Raw genomic sequence first — 23,483 nt, forward strand, 5'->3', positions numbered from 1 at the left:
CCTAATAGAAATTAAAATGACTAATCCAGTCTGACGAGCCGTTTCAGGGCGAGGCACACTCTTCTCATCGCCCTGCACACAGCTGCTTTACTCAGGTGCTCAGCATCTCCGACATTATCCAAGAAACTTCCGTTTGCAAAGAAACGCAGCGCAACACACAATATTGGCTGGGACGTGAGAGCAAGACTACGACTGGTGATGTTGCAAATGTAAGGACGGAGGAGGTTGTGAATACAGATGATGGACTGTGAACCTTCTTTCTCTGGTTTGAGTTTCCTCCCTTTGTGAAACTCTGTTTTCCTTATTTCAGGGTTAATAGACCCCGAGTTTTCACTAAAGCTGCTTTGTGAAACGGACCCCAGGTCCCCACATCAGCCACAGTCAGTACCCCCAGCATCCAAAGACAAACTGTAACATACACACATACACACACGCGGTGCACAACTGATACATAATCACACGCTCAGACATTTATTTTAAAATTATAATAAACCAAATGGTAAATTTGCACTGGAAATTCTGCAACCAATGTTTTTCTTTTTTTTCTGTTGTTGTTACTGTTTTTTTTTGGTTTTGTTTTTCTGCTGTGGTTGTTGTTGTTTGTGTGTGTGTCCCCTGTAATTCCCTCTGTTCCAAATGGACAACAACAGTTCTTCTGATACTGGCAGGATATCTTCACTAAATCCAAAGCCGTGATGAGAACTGTAAAGAGTATAAAACACATACACAAATACAATAATCACTCGATACATATTAACCAAAACAACAAACAAACAAACAAACAATATTCCTGACATATCCTCACATTACTTCCACACACTGTATAATATTAATCTTACCTACATATAAACTATATTTACACACATTAACTTAAAACACACAGATCAGACAAACTACAGCCTCACAATAACAATAGTAATCTGCAACAAAACATTTAGACCTTAACTCTCATAACATCCAAACAAATTCAATGTACAAAACAACACAATCAAAAAAACGGCATTATAACTGTACCTTAGTAGCTGCCTGTAACTTTGGGAGGAAATTGAATGTTTGCTTTGTACTTCCTCTTGAAGCTCTGTTACTTAGTACAAACATACAAAACCGTTGTATCCGCGAACTTTTGAGTATGTGCGCAGGTTACATATGTCCGTGCTGATTTTCTAGGGTTTCACATTTTTTCTTACGCATGAAAGACATGAATCTTTGCTCAAGCCAATGTACAGACAGTCAGCCTTTCTCCGAGTGAAGTTTGCGTGCACCGTCGTCCCGTCATTTGCAAACTCTCCTTCAGTGTTGACTAAAGTTATGTTTCAGGGGAAGTGGGGGAAGGCAGCTGACAATTTCAAGCCCCAGGTGGAAAGACACACTGTACAAAGCCCCATTACATAGCAAATTAGATGTTACCTCCCCCACAAAAAATGTCTCAAAGTTTGTGAAAATTCCAAAGGCCACCTGACATAGTCAAGAGACTGATGACTTGCAGTATAGTAGACAGTAGTGAGGCAAGACGAGAACTGCATCTGGACTCATCATCCAGCATGGTAATGGGTGGAGGGCTGAATTCAGTGGCAGCTCAGAAAAGTAGAAAGCATAGTGCCAGACTCATCAGTTGTACATCCATAGAAGTGAGAACAAAAACACAGGAAACAAAGAAAAGTGGTACTAGTGTTTGTGAGCGTTCCATCCCCAAATGATTGATCTCTTAAAGGTGTGTTGAAGTCATGTGTCTTCCAGTTGTGCTGCTCTGATTTTGCCCTGTTTAAGTTGCCAGTTTTTAAATTTGAAATAAACAATGATCTTTTTTCACAGTGTTTTACATGCAAAAATGTTTTTCTTCAATGAACTCATAACTGTGGGATTCAGACAAATGGTTTGGAACAAAAACAACCGTCTTCCTCTGAAAGGTGATGAAGTAAAAGTACGTGTCCCAAAGCAAATCATTAAAAAAAAAAAAAAAAAAAAAACTACAGAAATTTTTAAAAGGTGCAGAATGAAAGTTTAAATTTTTCCTGAAATAAAAATTGCAGCAAAATTGTTTTCAAGGTTTTAGTGGGTCCAAAATATCTTGAGGAAAAATATTTAAGTTACTTTCCACCGATAGAAGAGCAGCTCCTGCTGCTAATTGTGTCTGGAAGGAAGAGGAGGGTGTCTTTTTCTGGTAGTAAACATGATGGACAATAATTGACCAAAACAAAAAAATCAACTTGTTGCTTCAACGAAAATGCTTTTCAAAGTACTGAAAAAAGTAAATAACAGGCCAAAAAAATGGTAGTGAGGAAGGCTTTAGGAAGAAGACAGTGAATTGATGAGAAGTGTGATATGACATGCAATGAAAATAATTACACGCGTTTATGTATTGTATTTATTGCTGTGTCCATGTATGATGACCTGTCTGCTCGCTTCTTTGCTCGAGTCTCAAGTGGTGATGTGTGGCCACTGACAGGCGTCTGCAGGCTCAACTGGTTGTCGTTGCTCTGTCTTTGTTTTTCTTTGAGACTTGTGGACTGCAGTTGATTTGACCGAGAGATGTTTATAAAATTGTTTGAATCAATTTGAATTTGTCTGACATCACTTTGGCCTTGGGGCTCTGAACATCTGCTCCTCTGCTGTGAACTGACCAGCCAGGTGATGTCACAGAGGATCAAAGCTGTCCAGGCAGAATCAAGCCTGTGATGTCAGCTGATCAGTCACCTTCACTGAGGAACTCCTCCCAGTCCATCATCTTGACTGACATTTATTGATCCTTTAACATCACTGAACGTTTCCATGAGAACAGCAGATAAATGTGCCAGACAGAGTAGAAACGGGTTCATCATGATTCCACTCATTTAAAACGTGAAAATCGTATTGCCGTCTTAAACTGAAGACAAACATCAACTGAATAACAATCACTGTGTACGAAGTATCTCTGACCTGAAGTGTTCATTTGGTAAGTTGCCCAAGTCATTTCGACAACAGGATGAAACCAATGACCGCAGATGAGAGTTTGTGAAAAAGTACTGTGGAGTATCTGAAGATATCTGCAGTAAGAAATATGTAGCATAGTAACAGAATCTTGACTGATGTTTGACCAGCACTGACTTCTTCCATGGACTTGGACCGTGTCACGGTGCTGGACCCCTATGAGGTGTGTGGCCCCTCCATACTGAATGGATAGGAGAAACACCTGGCAGTTACACTGCTAACGTCGGTCCTCCACACAGTTGTGCAGCTTTATCAGCCGCGTTGTGTTTTGCCTGCCTGGCTTTGTTAGCTTGCTCAGATTCTCCTGAGTTGGTTGCTGTCTCTTGGATGACATGTTTCTGTCACATACAGGTGGTTATTTCTATTGTGTCCTTTTCTATCTGTTCTTGCAGTTGGAAGTTTTACACGATGTTTTAATTTGAAAATGCGCTGGAATCACTATCCCAATTGAAGGGGTCTTTCTGTCTGCAGTACCAAGTCCAACCATCTATCCATCCATCCATCACTTTTCTTTACTGCTTATCTGTTAAGGGTCATGGGGGGACTGGAACCTATCCCAGCAACACTGGGTGAGAGGCAGGGTTCACCCTGGCTGGGACGCCATCAGGAGCATTTCGGGGTTCAGTATCTTGCTCAAGGATTCTTGGACATGGTCATCTGGGGAAGTGAGGATCAAACCAGTGACCCTTCGGTTGCTAGACAGCCACTTTGAAGCCTTGCTGCCTGAGTTCCAAGCCACTAATGGGAAAAATGCGAAAATGAGAACCCAAGCATTGTCTCGGATGGCAAAGATGAACCCCAGCCTCCACTGTCATAACATGACAAAGCCGTGCATGTTGGAAATTCAGATTACTTTGTATGTACTTACTGTTTACTTTTGTACATATCATTTTTCCCTGGAGTGATGCCGGATGCTAGGCACAAGCGTTTGGCACCGTTGTGAATGAGAGCAGTGTTCTCATTTTGTCACTCCCTTAATAAATTAACATTTGAAATGAAATAAAACATCTCTGACACCAATCAGAGATTAAGGAAGAAGGTCTATCAGGGTGTTGACTTTGCTGTCTGACTTCAAACGAAGCAGCAGTCAGAGATTCTGAAGGCGAGTTTAGATCAATGATTCACAACAAGAGTGGATCCAACCTCTAAAATGTCAAAACATCTTAAAGTCCTAAACTGCACTCGGAGATGTGCCATGGTGAATCATCTGAGACTCCATGCAACAGCTGCAGATATTCTTCAACTAACACATTCATGTCCCCACTGTTTTGATCCAAAACAACTTGACATTCGATGTTTCAACAACAAGATATCAAGGAACATGCATCTTTTCTCCTTTTGAAGCAGAGATTGAACAACTTAACTGACCAGCTTGCAAAGAAGATCCCCAAAGGGCACAAGGTCAAAGTCCCTGCCAAATGTCTGCGCTCATCCAACTGCAGTGAAATCCTAAACCAGTGAGACCCATTTATTTCCTTTGAATATTTCCACACAATTAGAATTAAGTGCTTCTCTTCAGTGGTGCAGCCAACAGATGTGAGACTTATGCAAGTTTATGAAAAGTTAAACACAATTCCATCCATCCATTTTATACCGCTTAGCCTGTTAAAGGTCACGGGAGGATGGATTCATTCACCCTGGACATCCATGGTAGGGCCAACACATATAGACAGACAACCATTGGCTCTCCCAGCCACGCCTACGTTCAATTAAGAGTCTGGATTAACATGGTCCCTCTTGATGGCTTTGGACTGTGGGAGGAAGCTGGAGTACTGTAGAGAACCCATGCAGGCAAAGGGAGAACATGCAGACTCACACAGAAAGACCTTGGGCCCGAGCTGGGGCTTGAACCCGGAACCTTCTTTCTGTGAGGCGACGGTGCTAACACTGCACCACTGTGCCGCCCTGAAGCAAAATTATTTTTGCATAATTCTAGAAATGTCAAGTCCAGTCCAGTCCTGTCCACAACAGTGCAGGGACTAAATCGAGCACTTGTGTTCACCTCTAATGATGTAGTCATGATTTCCCCTTTTCATGATTGGCTGATCAGTCCTCACTCCTGACTCACGATGGCGTGGGTTGTTCAGGAATTAACTGGAGTGTTACTTTTCATGGATCAGAATGAGGGTGTATTGGATGGACCATTCAAACTGTTTTGGTTTTGCAGATCCTAAAAAAGCGTTTTGAGGCTCCAAAACAGTTTGAGATGCAAGAGCTCAAGCAGCAGGACCATCAAGAGAATGAGGTATGATGGCAGCTTATGATTGTATCCTGGAAAATACTACAATATCTGAAAGTTGCATGATGAACACAGAGCCTGTGTGACAGAAAATGTTCCTCAACAGCTGAAATATGGTAATGTGTGTTTTTATGTTGGAGTCATTGTATCAATCACTACATTTACATGCATGCTATTATTTCACAAATGATCATATTATACATCAGTTCCACAATATCATTAACATCATTACATTAATATTATCATAACATTACAGTTACCACAAGTCAGCCTTGTGCCGTGTGGCTCTTCTGTCTGTTAACAGCCAGATGGGTAAAGGTGAAACAAACTTCCTGCTACCATGCTAGCAGAATATTGTCATTTTCAAAATAAGACCAAAAGCCTGAGTAGTTCTGGAATATTGGGTGCATGTAAATATTTATTTTATCATATTGACATCCAATCTGTTTTTCACTAAAGGAGCGGCTGCATGAGGCAAATGTGAAACGAGTCAGATTTGCAGATCCACTCGTGTCAGAACATCAAGAGGTAGAGACATCTAAAATATGATTGTACTGGCAGTTACATTTCAACGAATTCTCAGCTCATTCACATGAAAACAGGTCACTTCTGTTTTCACTTTCATTAACTTATCTGCTGTATTGTCTCTTAAAAATCAGAAAGTGGAGTCCCAGTCAAAGGAAGAGTCAGATGAGACGTTCATGTTCGAAGAAATTGATGTTGAACCTCCTCCCAGTTGCAAGGTGAGGTCTTTTATCATTTTTTTTTAATTTTAGTATAACGTTTCTCATGCATGGTAACAGAACTCTTCTGATTCCTTTAGAGAGGCAGCAACACCTTCAAGCCCACCAAAGCAGACACCCTGAGAAAAGAGGCAATCGAGATCCGTCAGGCAGCAGAGGAATTACAGAGGTACAGCATGTAGTTTACCTTCAACCTGTTTTAAGAGGCTCTTCAATATGATCAGTGTCTTGTACATGAAACTGCTGGGCTGAACTGAAGCCTGTGATTTGTCTGAGGGAATTCTACGTGCTGGCTGGTCCAATAATACCAGTAATGGATGGAATGGCCTGTGTGAACGCAGCTATGTGGAACTAAATGGTCTTGTTTTGAGATTTCTGTGGAACACTGTGAGTGAAGAGTAATTTGTGTGTGTGTGTGTGTTGACTCAGAATTCAGTGCCTGTTGGAGGGTGATCATAATCGGGGGCACATCACCACCAAGGAACCGATTAAAGACCAGAAGGCTCCTCAACTCCAGGAAAAAGAGGTGGGTAAAGACCAGTAGACAGTTGGTAAAAGTGAGGGTTACACAACACAAACACAAGGAGGATTAGCCAAAACATTTCTGCTCTCAGTGGCCGAATGACTCAGTGGTAGAGTGGCCGTTGAGTACCTGAAGGGTCGCTGGTTCTATCCTCACTGCCTCTGGTGACCATGTCCAAGTATCCTTGAGCAAGATACTGAGCCCCTAATTGCTCCAGATTGCCTTGCGACTGACTGGCGACCCTTCCTGGGGTGAACCCTGGGATAGACCCTAACCCCCCCAACGGACAAGCAGTATAGAAAATAGGTGGATGGATGGATTTGTGCTCTCTGAACACCTTTTTTTTTCAGGCAAATGATTTTGGGGTAAAAATGTGCTTCACATGTGTATTTCTTGTAGGCTGCTCTGTTGATGCAGAAATATGCCAAGAAAAGGCTGCAGGAGGAGAAAGCAATGAGAGACCTGGTGCGACAGGTGGCAGAGGGACAAAAGAACAACAGAGTAGCTGAAGACAAGTTGACAAAACTTAAGCAAAGTATTGGTAAGCTGCTTGACTTCATGTAACGTGTTCTTATTATCATTTGTTTAAGAGATCCGTTTTATTGAAACGTTTTTTTATACAAATTCCACAGTGAAAGAAGTGACCAAGAAAAATCAAGAGCTACTTCGTAAAGCTCTGGAGGAGGCACAAGCAGAACTCATCAAAAAATTTAGAATAATTGGTGAAATCAGCACTGTTAGTTCACTTCCCCAGAAGAGATTGAAGGCTCTTGATGGCACTGAGGTAAGTGAAAGAAAGGATTGGTGTCTTCTCACAGTTCTCACACTTCTCTCCATGTGTCATGGTTTTTCCTTGTGTCCCATGCCAGACTGCAGGCAAGGATCTCATGGAAGAGATGTCCCTGTCCGAGCTGCGGAAGCGGCTGTTCCACCTGAAGGAACAACAGAAAAAAGATGAGATAGAGAAAAACGAGCGTCTCAGGCAGAAGCTGAAGGAAGAGGAACAGCAGGAAAAGGAGAAGTTGTTGAGGAAGAAGGCTTTTGATGCCCGCAAGAATGAAGAGGCAAAAGCTGCTGCAATCAGGTCAGGACTACATTGTTAAAAAGGAATATACCCATAAATGGGGGTCAGAGCCCATGTGGGCTGGGAGTGACCCATGTGAGACAGAGTTGTTCCTGTTACAATGAGTCAGATGTTTTGATATGAAAAGGTTGAGCTCTGAGAGACCCACCAACACAAAGTCATGGTAGTTTTGCATGTTACAGAAAAGCTGAGGAGAAAGCCAGAGAGGAAAAAATGAAGCACAATCTGCTAAAAGTAAAGCAGCAGCAGCAGGAGAAGATGAAGAAGATGGCCTTCAATGCTCGCAATAGGGAAGATGCAAAGGCTGCTGCACTCAGGTCAGGATAATGCTATCAAACATGAATGTATCCCTTACTAGAAGTCTGAACTCCTAGACTGGGAGTGACTCATGTGAGGCAGAGCTGTTCTGATTGCAATGTGTCAGATGCTTTCATTTGAAGAGGGTGAGCTCTGTGAGAGACCCAGCACCACAAAGTCATGGTTGTTTTGCATGTTCCAGGAAAGTGGAGGAGAAAGCCAGAGAGAAAGAGATGAAGCAGAAGCTGCAAAAAGAGAGGCAGCAGCAGCAGCAGCAGAAGACCATCAAAAAGAGGGCCCTCGATGCCTGCAAGAGAGAAGAGGCAAAGGCTGCTGCAATCAGGTCAGGATGATACAGTCAAATATGAATGTACCCATGACCAGAGGCCGAGTGGCCTGGGAGTGACCCATGTGAGGCCAAGTTGTTCCTGTTGCATTCAGACAGATATTTTGATTGGGAAAGGTTGAGCTCTGAGAGACCCAGCACCACAAAGTGATGGTAATTTTTTAATGTTTCAGGCAAGTGAAGGAGAAAGCCAGAGAGGAAAAAATGAAGCAGGATCAGAAGAAGAAATGTGCGGAGAAATCGCTGGTGAGTCAAAGGAAAAGGGAAATGGGCAGAGACAAAATCAAGCCAGCCCCCAGGCAGCATCAACAGTCTGATTCCAGAAAACAGCGCCAAGGGGCCAACACTGCTGCCGACTCATTCGAACTGACACCGTGGGAAAATGGTGACCGTCTGTCACCAGGATTACAGTTCAGAATCTCCATCACCGACTCAAACCCAGGACCCATATTCTCCAGAAGACATTCATTTGATGGAATTGTGCTTTTACCCGGACGTGTTCCTCCTTGATATGGCTGCTTGTGATTGCCCTCCCTCTGCTGTGAGCAGATAGACACTGTGGGCTCCAGGTTGGAGGCCCTGGGTGTAAATGCCTGTGGCCTCCTTATTACTGGCTGCTACCATAGAATGGTTATCAATGGCCATCCGTGCACACAGAATTGTATCACACTACTTGTGTCACACAGGTCCGTACCAAAAAGGAATGCCTGGCAAGATGTCAGTGCTGAGCTTGGACTACCTGGATGGTTTATGAAGTGTGTGTAATTTACAAGAGAGTGAGGGCTGGGCTACCAACTAAGAGGACACATGAAGGAGAAATGGAAGGGGCTCAGGGACTCTTACAGGGACAGGAGCATGTAGATGGGTGGAGGAGAGGGTCCACAGTAGAGTCCCTTTGTGTCCACAAAACCAATAAGTGGTAGGATGGAGCAAGAAGATATGGAGGACAGGACATCAGAGGACAGAGAGGAGGAGGAGGGTCAGGACCTGGGAAGCTGACAGGACCATGGGGCCGCAGGTGCAGCTGCAACTGACCAGGATGCTAAACAGCCACAGGTAGGATGATATGAGATGACACAAATCAATGTCTGACATTTATCAGCAAAGTCTATATTAGTGGGGAAAATTTGGCGCTTCTGAGCCATTTACCCTAAAAGCAGCAGATTGGTTTCTGTTCATGGGCTCCTATTATGTTGGTGTCTTAATATTCGTTGTGGATGCTCATTTCTGTATTGATGCAGACAGTTACGTTAAACCTGAAAGAATAATTCATTTAGTCACCAAACTATGACCATCATGTCTTGACAGGATTGAACTTCCCACAGCCTGTTCAGGACTCCAGACAGCAACCCTGCTCCACTGCACGCCCCCCCGCTGGTATAAATGACCTTCATCTCTGTGGGACAGGCGTGCATTGTCTTTAACGGTCTCATATCATGATGGATGCACATCTGTTAACCCTTGTATGTTCTGCACTGTTGTCTATGCTGTGCTGAATGAAGGAAGGACCCGGACCACATCCAGCTACTGGTTGCTCTCTATTGAAGGCAGGACAGTGGATTTGTCTACACAAATCAACCACAACAAACAAAAACACAATAAGGTTCTGTAGCATGCAGTCTCCTCCACACAGCACACAGGCCTCAAGCTCCTCCTCTCAGCAAATCTGGCATGGGCCGCTCATACATACATGACTAATAAAACTCTTGGTATTAACAGCAAAAACACTTTTAAATAAAGATGTGAAAATGAATGAAATATCTGACCAACATAAACCTTCAAAATAATAACTTGGGTTTCAAAGGCTGTTGCCTCCCCCCAGACAGCAGGACCCCCAACCCCTGCCCCATGGTGTCCAACATATCATGAAACATTCACTCCTCTTTCTAACAAATTTTATTTTGTGTTTTAACATCTTAGCATCTTTTTGAAACTTTCCAATGATGTCTCTCTGTTCTTGACACCTTTGAATGGATGTTTGTTTATTAAATCTTATGATCTTTATTTCTTTCAAGGTGCAATCAACAACATTTATATATCCCAGTCCGTCGGTGTCTCACTCATTCCTGCTGGAGTTATCGATTCTACACTCAAAAAAATATTTGACCCATAAACCTTGACTTTAAGTATTTTAATTACATGAAGTTTTTCCATGTAATTTTATTCGGCAAGTTTAATTTGATGGTCCGACTGAAATTAATGTGTTATACCATGCAGAATCAGTTTAAATGAATTTAATAAAGTTAATGCAAACCTATACATAAACTTTATGCATTTGTTAAGTTAAAGGTAGGTGGACTTTCACATAAACCTGATATATTTATTAAGTCAATGATAAGATGAACTTTTACTTCACCTTCATGTGTTTATTCAGTTAAAGTTAAGGTGAACTTCCACATAAACCCTCCAGTAATGCATTTCAATGTTATCCTTTCACCTCTTAAATTAACAAAGCTCTGACAGCTTTATTGGCAGTAGCTTCAAAATTACAGTTACAGCTCTTACATGTGTCTGCACCACATGGGTACCTAATAAAATGGCCACTGAGCTTATATACTGCATTACACCAGGGATTCAACCAGAAAAAATACATCCCATCATGAATATACAAACGATAACGCTGACATTGAGTGGAGTTCAACTATTTGGGAAAAAGGTCAAACCAAAGAAGATACAAAAAAGTTCAAGGTGAACTTAATGTTTATGAATGTTTTGGTGCTCCTCTTCAACTAGAACCAAATAATAGTTAAGTAATGTCAAGACATGGCTGAAGGCTCCAGAAGCAAGTTCCTCCAACAAATGTTCAAGATCTTCGAGCAGCACAAAATGAACAACCCACAGTTTCAAGATCACAATGGCAATGTCCAGCAAGCAAAATGTGTCTGGCAGTTATCCAGCACCATAACTTTTAATCTCACTGAAGCATCTTAATTTTAAGAGCTTGGACCTTTGGGGACAGTCTGTTGCCATCCAGGTTCATCAACACTTTCTGGAAGAACACAAATGTGAATTCAAGTTCTTGGGGATCAGGTTGAGTGCGTAGATGAGCCCAAAAAGCATGGCACATCCAAAGGAAATACTTCCCAGCGTGCAGAGAAGTGTCACACCCTCAATCACCACTCCAACATCCTCCGGCTTGTCCTGATCATCAGCACTTTCTTTTTTGACCACACAAAGCCCCATGGTGGTCTGTGCAATGTCTCTCTCAGCTTCCTCAAAGCTGATGTCCTCATGGCGAAAAAAAAATCTTTTGAGCATTTTGAGATACACTGATAAAACATTGCAAGAAAAGCTCTGCAGTAAATGCAATACTGACCAAGTACTCCTTGATAAGAGTGTTGCTCTCCTCATTGAGATATGCACAAAGACCTCTGAGTACACAGTCCCTCTTAACTTCAATGTCCTCACTCTACAAAAGAATATACAAGAAATATCACAGCTATTAGTTAGGGCTGATCATGTAAAGAGAAGGAGAAATTGTAGGAGATGTGACCAAGAGTGGAAGGGAGAAGTAGAAAGAACAAATACGAAAGAGGGGCAGTTAGAGATAGATGAAGAAGTTTTGTTCAGAAGCTGAAAACCACCAAAAGTTGGGAGGGGTGGTCCAACATCTTATCCATGAAGGACATAAAAGATGGAGGCAAAGGAAAGAACAATAAAAGAAAGAAAGTGGACTGAGGACAAAGTAGATGAAACAGATGAAGGCAGGTGGGAAAAGGAGATGTTACATGGGAAGAAAAACCTTATCTCAACATTTTAATGCACTGGCCTTGGCTGTCGGAGCCATGAGGAGCCTGATCTTTCTTCCAGCAGCTCCTCCTCTACTGCCGAAGACCCTCATCAAGTTGGGTGTGTATTTGTCGAGTTCTGCCAGAAACTTGGCTTGGAGTGGCAAAGTTGTTATACGCATGATTTCTGCATTTATCTGTAAGAGAATAAAATGATACAAGAGGTTTTTATGGGAGAGGTGAGGAGTGAGTTTTAGATTTAAGAAGTATTATTTTCTGGGTTGACACTATGAGGACTTGGCACTTGGGCAAGATCTTAAATGCAGATAAACCACACCTAAATCAAATCGATAGATCCATATTTCAGTGCTTTTACATTTGAAGTACGTTGAAGTCTAGAAAGCACCTGCTCCAGCTCATATCAAGCCCATTGTTAAGTAGATTCTCAAGCCATCAATACCAAAGTTGGGCCGCTACCAAAAAACAAAACAAAAAACTAAACTAAATCATGACAGCTGGCAGCATGTTGATACATTGATTTCCCGTTGGAAAAGTCAGTTACCGTCTCCCTCCACAGTGAGTCTCTAAAAGCTACTCACTATGGTTTTTTTTATTGTACAAATAAATTATGGTCATAGAGAATTAAAAAATTACTGATGATCTGAACATAACTTTAGAAATAATTTCCAAATAATTTTGGGAAACATTTAAAAAAACATGTATTCACAGCAGAGCAGTGTTCAAAATGCTTACCTCACTCACTGTGAGCAAGGCAGGCCATCTGTTGACAGGTTCAGAGACTAAAGGTGAGTCCTGGACAATCTCCTGGTGTCTGTAGGAGAACGTCTTCTGCCTTTTCTCCTTGACCACAGCCTCGTTGTGCCTCTTTTTCACTTCTGTCAAGAGGGCTACTCTTTCCTTCTCAAGAGTCTCTTTTGTTTCACCGCAAGGATGTGATGGGAGAAAGTTAATATGTTAAAATATGGGCAGGAATGCCTGAACCTATTTCCATGATGGCCATGTTTTAGCTTGCTATGTTTAAGCAATTCATACCTACTTGGTACTGATTTCCCACAAACCTTACATTCCCACACTGCCATTCACATGTTCACCTAGAAAAGAAAGGAAAACAAATGCAAATGTGATAAATGTTAACAGAAAACTAATTAAACTTTAAAAATTCACAATGACATCACATGTACTCACCTAATTTCAGAAGTTGCCCATACAAAAATTTAAGTTGATCTTTGTTGATTTGGCCTTGTGGTGATGTGCCCTACGTAAAATAAAAGGGAAAATGTCACATTGTTAGTACCCAGTATGGATGAAAACTATGTTTTTGTGAGCGTGCGGGCACATGCAGGAATGTAACTGTAAATGCTAGTGGTATTGATACATCTGAACACACTGGAAAAAGAAATTACTATTTCATTTTTTGCAAACAGATGCTTGGAAATAACTATCTGGTCTCTTAATAGGGCTGCAACCAATGAATATTTTCCTTATCAATTAATCTGTTGTATTATAAACAATTAATCGATGAGTTGTTCAACAGTGCAAGTTGGAAATCTCTTGTTTTGTCCACAAACTAAAGAGATAATCAGTTTACTGTCATGAAGGAACAAAGAAACCTGAAATATTCACATTTAAGGAGCTGAAATAGGAGGGTTTTTTTTTACTATTCCTTAAAAAAAAACTACAATAGTTGTCAAAATAGTTGTAGTTTAATAATCGAATCTTGTTCATTCATCAATTAATTGTTGCGCCCCATCACCTGACTACCACCTGCAGCCACAGCGCAGCACCTTGAGATGCGTGTCAGTTTATCCAACAAGGTGCCTCGCCCTGCAAGCACTTTTTCATTACCTTTCTGGTCCGGCCACCACACCTGCCTAGATAAGCGTCAGCGAAAAGGTTCAGCGCTCGTCGTCATAAGTCTGAGAGCAGCAGTTTGGGGTCCGCGTCAGTTTATTCAACAGTCTGCAACAACTCCATACCCACTCCCTCTTAACTCGGCTGCGAAACAAAGCTGCTAAATAGCCTAGCGCTAACGTTAGCCCCTAGCTTACTGCCTTCGCTATCCAACTTCACCAGACTTCCTAAAATGTCGGAGCAAAAGCATTTATATTGTCTGCGAGAAACTCGACAAATAAGACATAGGACAATTAAAACAGTTCAACTTACCGTTAAGCACAGTCGTCTCTCTCCATCTATCAACCCATCAATCAGCCGACAGTCGGATCAATGCAGGACCCTCGTGGCCTGGCAGTGCCAGTGTGTGAGGGCAAAGTGGGTGAACCCGTAGATTTCAGCTACTTGACAGCTTGGTGAGCCTGATAAAGTGTGTGAGCAGCAGGGTGCTGAATCCACTGGCAATTGTTGATGTGCTCAAAGGGCCAATGGATGGACATATCAGCCCCAAACCATACCTTGGTTACCTCTTTGAGTCCGAGGCAGCTGAGCTCCACCTTGCGCCAGAGGATGAGAACAATGTCAGAAAGTGGTGTGTTGCTTTCACCATCTCACTCACTAATGAGTTGAGGGTGAGTCTGCTAGACCACATGGAAGCATTGCAGTACACGTCAATTTTCAATGTGGAGGAAACACTGCAGCACAATAAGAGCCCTGGAGAAATCGTAAAACTCAATGTAACGCCTATCAGGATTGGTATGATAGAGGACAAGTATGTAAGGATCTATAACAATAACTGGACCAGTAACAGAAGAAAAGAATTCGGAAGAGCCCAGATAAAGAGAACCCCAATAACACACGACACAGAATTAAGGCTTCTTTTTATTTTGTGTGAGTCTAAAGTAATTTTGTATATTGAAACAAGACAATAGTTCGACGTAAAGCACCAATTAAAAGATGACAAAGAGAAAATAAAAATACACAAGCCGGCAAACAAAAATACCCTCGTTCCCGGAGTCAGAGTTGGGGCCCATTCTCCTCTGTCCTCTTCAATGGGTGTGTAGTGTAATATCAGTGTAAGTGTAAGTGTTCGCCCTACCCCACAGTCCGTGTGGAAGGCAGGTTGGAAAATCCCTCACGATACCAGTGACTCAAAACAGCTCGCCACCCAGCTCGGGGCTGGGAATCCTGGGATCCTGGGTTCCGGTCTCAATTCCTGCACTCACCTCTGGCAGAACACGCTGACGATGGAAGGTGGACGAGAACCTCTCGACAAAATCACACACAAAAAACCTGACCTGTATGCAGGTCAAAGGAAATCCAACCATATTATTAAATTCACAATCATGTTCAATTTCTAATTCCATGTATTATTACCAATCAATATTATCCTACATTAACTGGTTAAATCATGTATTTTTTCTAAAGGGCTTAGTTGTACAATAGGAATCTTTTAGTTCAAGTCTCAATTTATAGCTGCAAAACCATAAATATATATATATATATATATATATATATATATATATATAAGGCCTTCTATTAATCATGTTCAATTATCCAATTATCATTAATAAACATTTCAACCTGAATTCTAATGAAAACAACCACAAAAGAGCATTTTTACAAATAACACAACAGCATATTAAAAACCTTCCTTAAAGCTTGTGGAAAAATACATTGAATATGATTACTAGCGTAGTAATTCTGAGGTAAAGTGGCTTACTGTGCTTACATTTCCCTTCTTGCACCGGTAACAATTAGAGAATGCACAAAAAATTGACCTCCTCCTCTACCACATCAAAAATTACACACAGTTAATCTCTCCACAATCTACTCCTCTCCCCACTAACCATATTGCAAATGCAATTCAGGAAAACAACGTAACAACAAACAAACGTACAGGCAGACGAACTACCGTAGCAGCTACGTGGCTACGCCCGAGCGAATGGGCCGCTAGCAAAACCGTTAGCGCCAAATACCATTAGCATGCTCTCTTTAACAATCTCCGAACACATTTAAACTCATCGCTGGGTCGCAGAACGCACAATTTCTATGGTTTCCTCCCGTCAGGTCGGCCTTTTTCATTTCTTTTCTTGCGCTGCATACGCGCTCTCTTTTCTTTTCTTTCTCTTGCTTTTTTCTTTTTTCTCTTGGCTCACACGAAACAGCAGCATGGAGACAGTTTAATTCAGGAAGTCACAGCCTGACGTCACTCGTCCGAGCTGGGCACCTGAGCTCACGGAGCTCACCGATTGGCTAGCGAGAACCCGTGATAAGAGGATATATTTATTTTTTATTCATTTTAACTCGTTTTTAACACAGGAAAATAAATCTATTTATACATGTATATTTTTAACTTGTAATTTAAATGAATTATTTAAAGGGGAATATTGACTTTAAAAATCATCTTAATTTAGGACCTGGGTTACATTAACAAACTCCTTGGCTACTCCCTGCAGAGATAGACAAGATTGTCCAGCAATGGCGTGTCATCCATTTTTGTAAATGGAATGAGACAAACACACACTGGGCTTCTGGAGTGAGATTTGGAAGTTCAGGGATGCAGCTGATACCAACCTGTTCCAAGAACTTGCCATGGCTGCTGCGCCCGTGTTGTCGTTGCCACACTCGAATGCTGAAGTCGAGAGAGTATTTAGCCAGATAAGTGTGGTAAAAAGTAAACTCAGAATTTGGATGTCCTTGCAGACCCTTCCCTCCATCCTGTACATCCGATATGGACTGAAGCTGTCAGGTGAGGCTTGCTATGAGCACCAGCTGCCAGATAATGTTTTGCAGCTTTTTGGCACATCAGCTGCTTTCTCATTTCAGTCAGCTCCCTCAGTTGCTGAACCTGCCATAGACAGCCTTGACCAAAAGGATGATGACCCACTCTTTCTGTGAGCCAGCGCAGCCTGTGTGTGTGTGGATGGAGGTCTGGGAAAACAAAAAAAACACTGAACCTGCATTAGGGCCAGACGAACATCACTGTCTCACATTGCCACTGACAGTTTTTTCTTTTGTCTCTTTTTGGTCCATTTAGATTTCGACTGTACAAAATGTTTAAAATGTTACAGTTAAAATGGTTTTACTGGGATTTGTTGTTGTTTAAAACCTCACAAAACTTTAAAACAAAACAAAAAAACCCTCAGTAACTCTGTCAAATTGTCTCAATTGGGTCACATTTCCCGGTGCCAACCCTGGATAAAGGAGGAGGGTTGGTATTGTGACATTTAAAAAAACAAGCATAGACAGAAGAAAGTTCATTTGTACTTCCAAACATATTTGGGGTGTTTTTTGCTCACTTTTTGTCTCTCTCACGACGTTGTTCCTCTCCCCTACAGCGTCCATTACAATTTGGCCAATTATGCAAGTTAGGCGATGACGTCATTTCGCGACTTCTTGCGATTTTTAGGACAGCCAACAGCTACTGTCCTTACTGAGGAGTTGGCAACACTGCATTCAAATTCTCTCCATGAATGAGAGTTCATGCAATTCCACTGAAACCTGCAATACATGGACTATTCATCCTTAGAAACTACACCATTGCTTTCATTTTCCCATTTGCTTTTAAGATATTTTCTGGTACAAGGTTTTCTTGCTGTAAAGCTTTTATACTATTGAGTAAAAAATTGTAATTCCTTTTGCAATCCAGTCCATAAGTCCACAGTTGAACTGGTTAGCTTCAAAGTCAGGGTGATGAGCACACGATCTACACACTCTCTTGTCCTGTGATTTCTACTCTGCCCGAACTCCATTCCAGACATCCAGACACACCCTTGAATGCTCTGGCCAGCTCAGCTCAAATGTTTTTATTCCACTGGAGTGTAACTTCATTCAAACTTTCATGTAATGCTGTCATTTCACATTTTTGGTTTCTATACAGGGTGAAAGTACAAGAAAATCCTCTGAGGCTGAGGCCTGAATAGAGGCAGCACTGATCTTTGTTATTGCAACAGCACAGAAACCAACGTAACTGGTTTACGTTCTCAGCTGGATTGTTCCAATCGATGTACAATACCTCTCCAACGAACAGGTGGGAGGACGGCCTCCAAAGCCTGCGCCTCATGGACCGTGGTTTGTGCTGGGATTGGAGAAGGGAGGCTTCTTGATCCGCTACCATCTGGTCTCAGGCTGCTGGCTGCCTCAACAAAGCTGCTCTACTCAGGCACAAGGAGGCTACTCTCCGCTGGTTAGGATGGATTTTCAAGGTTTGAGGGAGGTCAATCGTATTGCAACTGTGAGCCGCGATCGATGATGAACTGTAAAAATAGAAAAAAAAATACTGTAGGTGTTACATGGAGCACGACATCTGGGTTGGGACTCGGCAAGAACGGTCGCACTCCTCTCTTTCTTGTCTTGATCTCTGTCTCAACTTTCTTTTTTACCTGGGCTGTGAACTCTCCAACTACTTCAAACTCCTCTTGAATAGTCATGGAATTGATCAGCTGGTCTCAACACTATTGACACAATAATTTCAACAAGGAAATCAGGATCAGAGGAGCCTGTCGGACAGAACCCATCCTGCGGACTATGTTTTCAATTCCTGGGGAAGCTGGCGTGTAGCGTGCTTAACGCCACTCTCCGTGTAGGATATGGAGGACCTCTACTTATTTGCATTCATGGTTGTGGGGCTTCTCCTCCACAGACTGACAGGTTCAGGCTCAGACACAGGACACAGATGCAGGGTTCACAGCAAGGGATTTTATTGTCTGATGCTCTGAGCAGAGAAATCAAAGGGCTTTGAAAATGAAACTAATCTACTCAGAGCTATGAAACAGATACCAAATGAAAATTGCTCCAATCAAGGAGGAAAACACAAAAGCTATCAAATATTATCAATAAATGAAAATCACTCCAACTGTGGAGGAAACAAAGACAGAATGAAGAAAACTCAAAAGCACTCCTGAAAACTGGAGGCCGAGGACTATGAAAGTTTAACCAACAAAAAAATCCCTCCAAGCAGAGGAAAGAAAAAGGGCTGGAAACGAAACTACTAAACCTGGACTAAGGTATAAAACTTACAACCAAAAACTCTCTCTGAGGAATACAAACAGAAAACAACAGGCACAGCTGCAGAACACGATCAAGGCTGTGGCCAGGGCTATGAATCACTGGCTGGGGTGAATGGGCGAAGACGAAACACGCTGGCACAGGACAAAGGGAGACAAAGACTATTTAAACACAAGGTAAGGGGACACAGGTGGAAACAATCAGGGCGGGGCAGACAATCAGACTGGCACAGGAGGAAGGGCAAGAGACCTGAAACGAGAGGAGAGTCAATATTTCACAATAAGACAGGAAGTGACAAGACAAATACCCACCACCTCACCGCGCTGTGACACGGACAAGGAGATGCCCTCACATACCGCAAAATTGGCAAGACGACAGCTGCCACCAAATCTGGATCTCCACATCTGCCCGTCAAGATTACCGAGGCTGGCAAAGCGGTTCAACAACAGACTGTGTTAATTCTTGAACTAAAACGCAAAGTGGAAACCATCTCAGAGGAGTTGTCTGCTTTGCGAAGAGGTTGATGCTGAGGACCAGGAAAATATAGTATAACACTAATTATGACTGGACTGGAGGAGAAGACGGATTGGAAAGTGTTGTCAGCTACTGAAGGACATCTGCCCCCAATGTTCATCCTCCAGGAGAATTCCACCTGCGTTGGTGACGCAAAATTGGACGCAGCATCACCCAGATGGGGTGATGCTGGGATTAAATAACTGCTAGCAAGCTAAGATGCTGATAGTCCACCATATCAACTCAGCAATATCACGTTGGTTTTTGTTGTAGAAAAGGGGAACCCAGCAGCAGAAGTTTCTGCTTGATGTCATTTCTGGATGTATTGAGCACAAAACCCTGGTGGACCTGGTGATCGATGACTTCTATGGCCAAAATGGAAAGATACCCAAAAGTCATCGCAGCCAGCTCGCCAGTAAGTAAACGGCACTTCTTAATTTCAGTCAGAAAGAAACAAAATGGCGACTGACCTACTTCTATTGTTTTGTCAGTTATCTGTTACCTGGCCACATTTGCCTTGGATGAGATTGGACTTCGACGCTTTGACATCATTGTCAAGTCACTGGACTGCAAAAACATGCATGCTGTAAGAACATCAATTTGATCAAGAATACATTTTTCCATCAATAAGATTGTACTCGTTTAATGTACAAAAACTTGGTCCTTCATCCAATCGTACTAGTGATGGTGCATTTAATGGATGAGGCACTGGAAAGAAGGAACTGTCTCGTGCTCTTTCATGGAGAATGGTTTTGTTCATGTGCTCTGTTCTAGTTCCTGAGTTTCTTTTCCTCAAACCTCACCACATGCATCCAAGAGAAGTGGAACAGTGTGAATTATGCTGCCCATGTGGAGGAGAAGTTAATTGGTCCCCTGTTGAGGTAAATAAAACTGTCTGTGACCATTTTGAAGAAATCAGTTTTTTTAAAGGCAAGATACAGTATGAGGCAACACGTTTATTGTCTCCTTCAGATGGCAACCGGAAATTAATAAAATTATAGTCCAGCTTGCAAAGCAGTTTCCTAAAGGGCATCAGGTCGAGAAGGTGCCAAAAACCCCCACTGAGCCCCAGGAGGTCCCTCTCACCCATCCCAAACCAGTGCCAAATCTCATCCCACTGCGGCAAAATCCCAGACCAGTAAGACCCATTTATTGCCTTTGAATATTTCCGTACAATTAGATGTGTACATGTACTTCTCTCTCATTGCTTAGATTCTGAACTGCATCAGGGTCATTCATCCATCAATCCATCCATTTTCTTCCACTTATCCTGTCAAGGGTCACGGGGGAGGGGGCTGGAGCCTATTCCAGCAGCTTTCAGTGGTGTGGCAGGTTTTACCCTGGACAGGTCAGATCAGAGTCATGCAATTGACAAATTGTGGTTGGAATGAGTTTGACCTCTTTGGTAATTTAGCATTTTCTGATTAAGACCTTATTAATATGTCAATATCAGTTGGGTTTTTAGTTCATTTTGGTTAAGTAGTTTATTTTGAAAATATTTAAAAACAACAAAATGAGAACATGTACATATATGTAGAGGCAAAAAACAACATCCTTGCCAAAGCTAAAGCAAATCAAAAACCAGTAACCACTGGTTGCTGGGTTTGTATTGTGCAGGGCTTGGACTCTACTCATGCCTGCTCCCACGACGTAATTTCTTTCGTCAGTATGATAACTGTCAACATGCATTCGTTAACCGAAAAGGTCTGATTCATTTAGAGAGGCAGCAACACCTTCAAGCCCACCAAAGCAGACACCCTGAGAAAAGAGGCAATCGAGATCCGTCAGGCAGCAGAGGAATTACAGAGGTACAGCATGTAGTTTACCTTCAACCTGTTTTAAGAGGCTCCTCAATATGATCAGTGTCTTGTACATGAAACTGCTGGGCTCAGCTGAAGCCTGTGATTTGTCTGAGGGAATTCTACATGCTGGCCGGTCCAATAATACCTGTAATGGATGGGATGGCCAGTGTGGATGCTGCTATGTGGAACTAAATGGTCTGGTTTTGAGATTTCTGTAAACCACTCTGTGTTAAGAGTAATTTCTCTGTGTTGACCCAGAATTCAGTGCCTGTTGGAGGGGGCAGGTGATCATAATCGAGGGCACATCACCACCAAGGAGCCAGTTAGGGACCAGAAGGCTCCTCAACTCCAGGAAAAAGAGGTGGGTAAAGACCAGTAGACAGTTGGTGAAAATGAAGGTTACACAACACAAACACAAGGAGGATTAGCCAGAACATTTCTGCTCTCTGAGCACCTTTTTAAAACAAGTGATTTTCATGTAAAAATGTGCTCCTTGTGTTTGTTTCTTGTTGGCTGCTCAGTTGATGCAGAAATATGCAAAGAAAAGGCTGCAGGAGGAAAGAGAAATGAGAGACTTGGTGCGACAGGTGGCAGAGCGCCAAAAGAACTACAGAGTAGCAGAGGAGAAGTTGACAAAATCAAAGCAAAGTATTGGTAAGCAGCTAGACTTCACGTAGTATGAACAAGTATGATCATTTTTTTAGATCCTTTTCATTCAAAGAATTTATTTGCAAATACTACAGTGAAAGAAGTGACCAAGAAAAATCAAGCGCTACTTCGTAAAACTCTGGAGGAGGCACAAGCAGAACTCATCCTGAAATTTAAAACGATTAGTGAAATCCTCACTGTTAGTTCACTTCCCCAGAAGACATTGAATGCTCTTGCTGGCACTGAGGTAAGTGAAAGAAAGGATAGATGTCTTCTCACAGTTCACACACTTCTTTCCATGTGTCATGGTTTTTCCTTGTGTCCCATGCCAGCCTGCAGGCCAGGTTCTCATGGAAGAGATGTCCCTGTCGGAGCTGCAGAAGCGGCTGTTCCGCCTGAAGGAACTACAAAAAAAAGTTGAGATAGAGAAAAACGAGCGTCTCAGGCAGAAGCTGAAGAAAGAAAAGCAGCAGGAGCAGGAGAGGTTGAAGAATATGCCGCGCAAGAGAGAAGAGGCAAAGGCTGCTCCAGTCAGGTCAGGATAATAATATGGAACATGAATGTATCCCTTACTAGAGGTCCGAACTCCTAGACCGGGAGTGACCCATGTGAGGCAGAGTTGTTCCTGTTGCATTCAGACAGATATTTTGATTGGGAAAGGTTGAGCTCTGAGAGACCCAGCACCACAAAGTCATGGTAGTTTTGCATGTTTCAGGCAAGTGAAGGAGAAAGCCAGAGAGGAAAAAATGAAGCAGGATCAGAAGAAGAAATGTGTGGAGAAATCGCTGGTGAGTCAAAGGAAAAGGGAAATGGGCAGAGACAAAATCAAGCCAGCCCCCAGGAAGCATCAACAGTCTGATTCCAGAAAACCGTGCCGCCTTTAAGCACAATTATTCATGCATAATTCTAGAAATGTCCAGTCCTGTCCTGTCCACAACAGTGCAGGGACTAAACCAAGCACTTGTGTTCACCTCTAATGATGTAGTCATGATTTCCCCTTTTCATGATTGGCTGATCGGTCCTCACTCCTGACTCACGATGGCATGGGTTGTTCAGGAATTAACTGGAGTGTTACTTTTCATGGATCAGAATGAGGGTGTATTGGATGGACCATTCAAACAGTTTTGGTTTTGCAGATCCTAAAAAAGCGTTTTGAGGCTCCAAAACAGTTTGAGATGCAAGAGCTCAAGCAGCAGGACCATCAAGGGAATGAGGTATGATGGCAGTTTATGATTGTATCCTGGAAAATACTACAATATCTGAAAGTTGCATGATGAACACAGAGCCTGTGTGACAGAAACTGTTCCTCAACAGCTGAAATATGGTAATGTGTGTTTTTATGTTGGAGTCATTGTATCAATCACTACATTTACATGCATGCTGTTATTTCACAAATGATCATATTATACATCAGTTCCACATTATCATTAACATCATTACATTAACATTATCATAACATTACAGTTATCACAAGTCAGCCTTGTGCCATGTGGCTCTTCTGTCTGTTAACAGCCAGATGGGTAAAGGTGAAACAAACTTCCTGCTACCATGCTAGCAGAATATTGTCATTTTCAAAATAAGACCAAAAGCCTGAGTAGTTCTGGAATATTAGGTGCATGTAAATATTTATTTTATCATATTGACATCCAATCTGTTTTTCACTAAAGGAGCG

The 23,483-nt window shown here is 42.2% G+C and overlaps 2 protein-coding genes across 5 annotated transcripts; one reads left to right on the forward strand and one right to left on the reverse strand.

Moving 5' to 3' along the window:
* The first annotated feature begins 2,825 nt into the window (after positions 1–2,825).
* LOC147253881 (uncharacterized) lies at positions 2,826–9,864 on the forward strand. 4 transcript variants are annotated; one of them, XM_086217418.1, is made up of 13 exons: positions 2,834–2,932; positions 4,315–4,424; positions 5,135–5,212; positions 5,666–5,734; positions 5,866–5,949; positions 6,030–6,118; positions 6,379–6,475; positions 6,872–7,013; positions 7,105–7,256; positions 7,342–7,556; positions 7,739–7,873; positions 8,056–8,196; positions 8,373–9,864. In XM_086217418.1, the coding sequence occupies exons 3-13, from the start codon at positions 5,174–5,176 to the stop codon at positions 8,707–8,709; spliced, it is 1,500 nt and encodes a 499-aa protein (XP_086073544.1). In that variant the 5' UTR covers positions 2,834–2,932; positions 4,315–4,424; positions 5,135–5,173; the 3' UTR covers positions 8,710–9,864. The 4 variants fall into 4 exon arrangements, 3 of the variants coding, with proteins under 3 accessions (XP_086073545.1, XP_086073544.1, XP_086073543.1); XM_086217419.1 differs by lacking the exon at positions 4,315–4,424 and having other exon boundaries at positions 2,826–2,932; XR_015118446.1 differs by lacking the exon at positions 2,834–2,932 and having other exon boundaries at positions 3,013–5,212; positions 8,373–9,255; positions 9,508–9,864.
* A 696-nt stretch (positions 9,865–10,560) lies between these two features.
* Positions 10,561–14,152, reverse strand: LOC147253882 (uncharacterized). The gene is made up of 6 exons (XM_086217420.1): positions 14,112–14,152; positions 13,134–13,203; positions 12,681–12,859; positions 11,969–12,124; positions 11,516–11,608; positions 10,561–11,427 (listed from the first exon to the last, which is right to left on the reverse strand). The coding sequence occupies exons 4-6, from the start codon at positions 12,107–12,109 to the stop codon at positions 11,179–11,181; spliced, it is 483 nt and encodes a 160-aa protein (XP_086073546.1). The 5' UTR covers positions 12,110–12,124; positions 12,681–12,859; positions 13,134–13,203; positions 14,112–14,152; the 3' UTR covers positions 10,561–11,178.
* Between the last annotated feature and the right edge of the window lie 9,331 nt (positions 14,153–23,483).

This window comes from Aulostomus chinensis, chromosome 11 (genome assembly GCF_037954235.1).
Source record: "Aulostomus chinensis isolate RoL2024-O1b breed Wild chromosome 11, RoL_Achi_v1.0, whole genome shotgun sequence".
NCBI lineage: Eukaryota > Metazoa > Chordata > Actinopteri > Syngnathiformes > Aulostomidae > Aulostomus > Aulostomus chinensis.

Excerpts from the sequence above, each read along its gene's own strand:
- LOC147253881 (XM_086217419.1), top strand. The coding sequence starts at position 5,174 with ATGCAAGAGCTCAAGCAGCAGGACCATCAAGAGAATGAG. Across the intron at positions 5,950-6,029 it reads AACCTCCTCCCAGTTGCAAG|AGAGGCAGCAACACCTTCAA; the intron begins GTGAGGTCTTTT and ends TGATTCCTTTAG. Across the intron at positions 7,014-7,104 it reads AAAACTTAAGCAAAGTATTG|TGAAAGAAGTGACCAAGAAA; the intron begins GTAAGCTGCTTG and ends CAAATTCCACAG.
- LOC147253882 (XM_086217420.1), bottom strand. The coding sequence starts at position 12,109 with ATGCGTATAACAACTTTGCCACTCCAAGCCAAGTTTCTGGCAGAACTC. Across the intron at positions 11,609-11,968 it reads TCATGGCTCCGACAGCCAAG|AGTGAGGACATTGAAGTTAA; the intron begins GCCAGTGCATTA and ends ATTCTTTTGTAG. Across the intron at positions 11,428-11,515 it reads CTCTTATCAAGGAGTACTTG|GACATCAGCTTTGAGGAAGC; the intron begins GTCAGTATTGCA and ends TTTCGCCATGAG.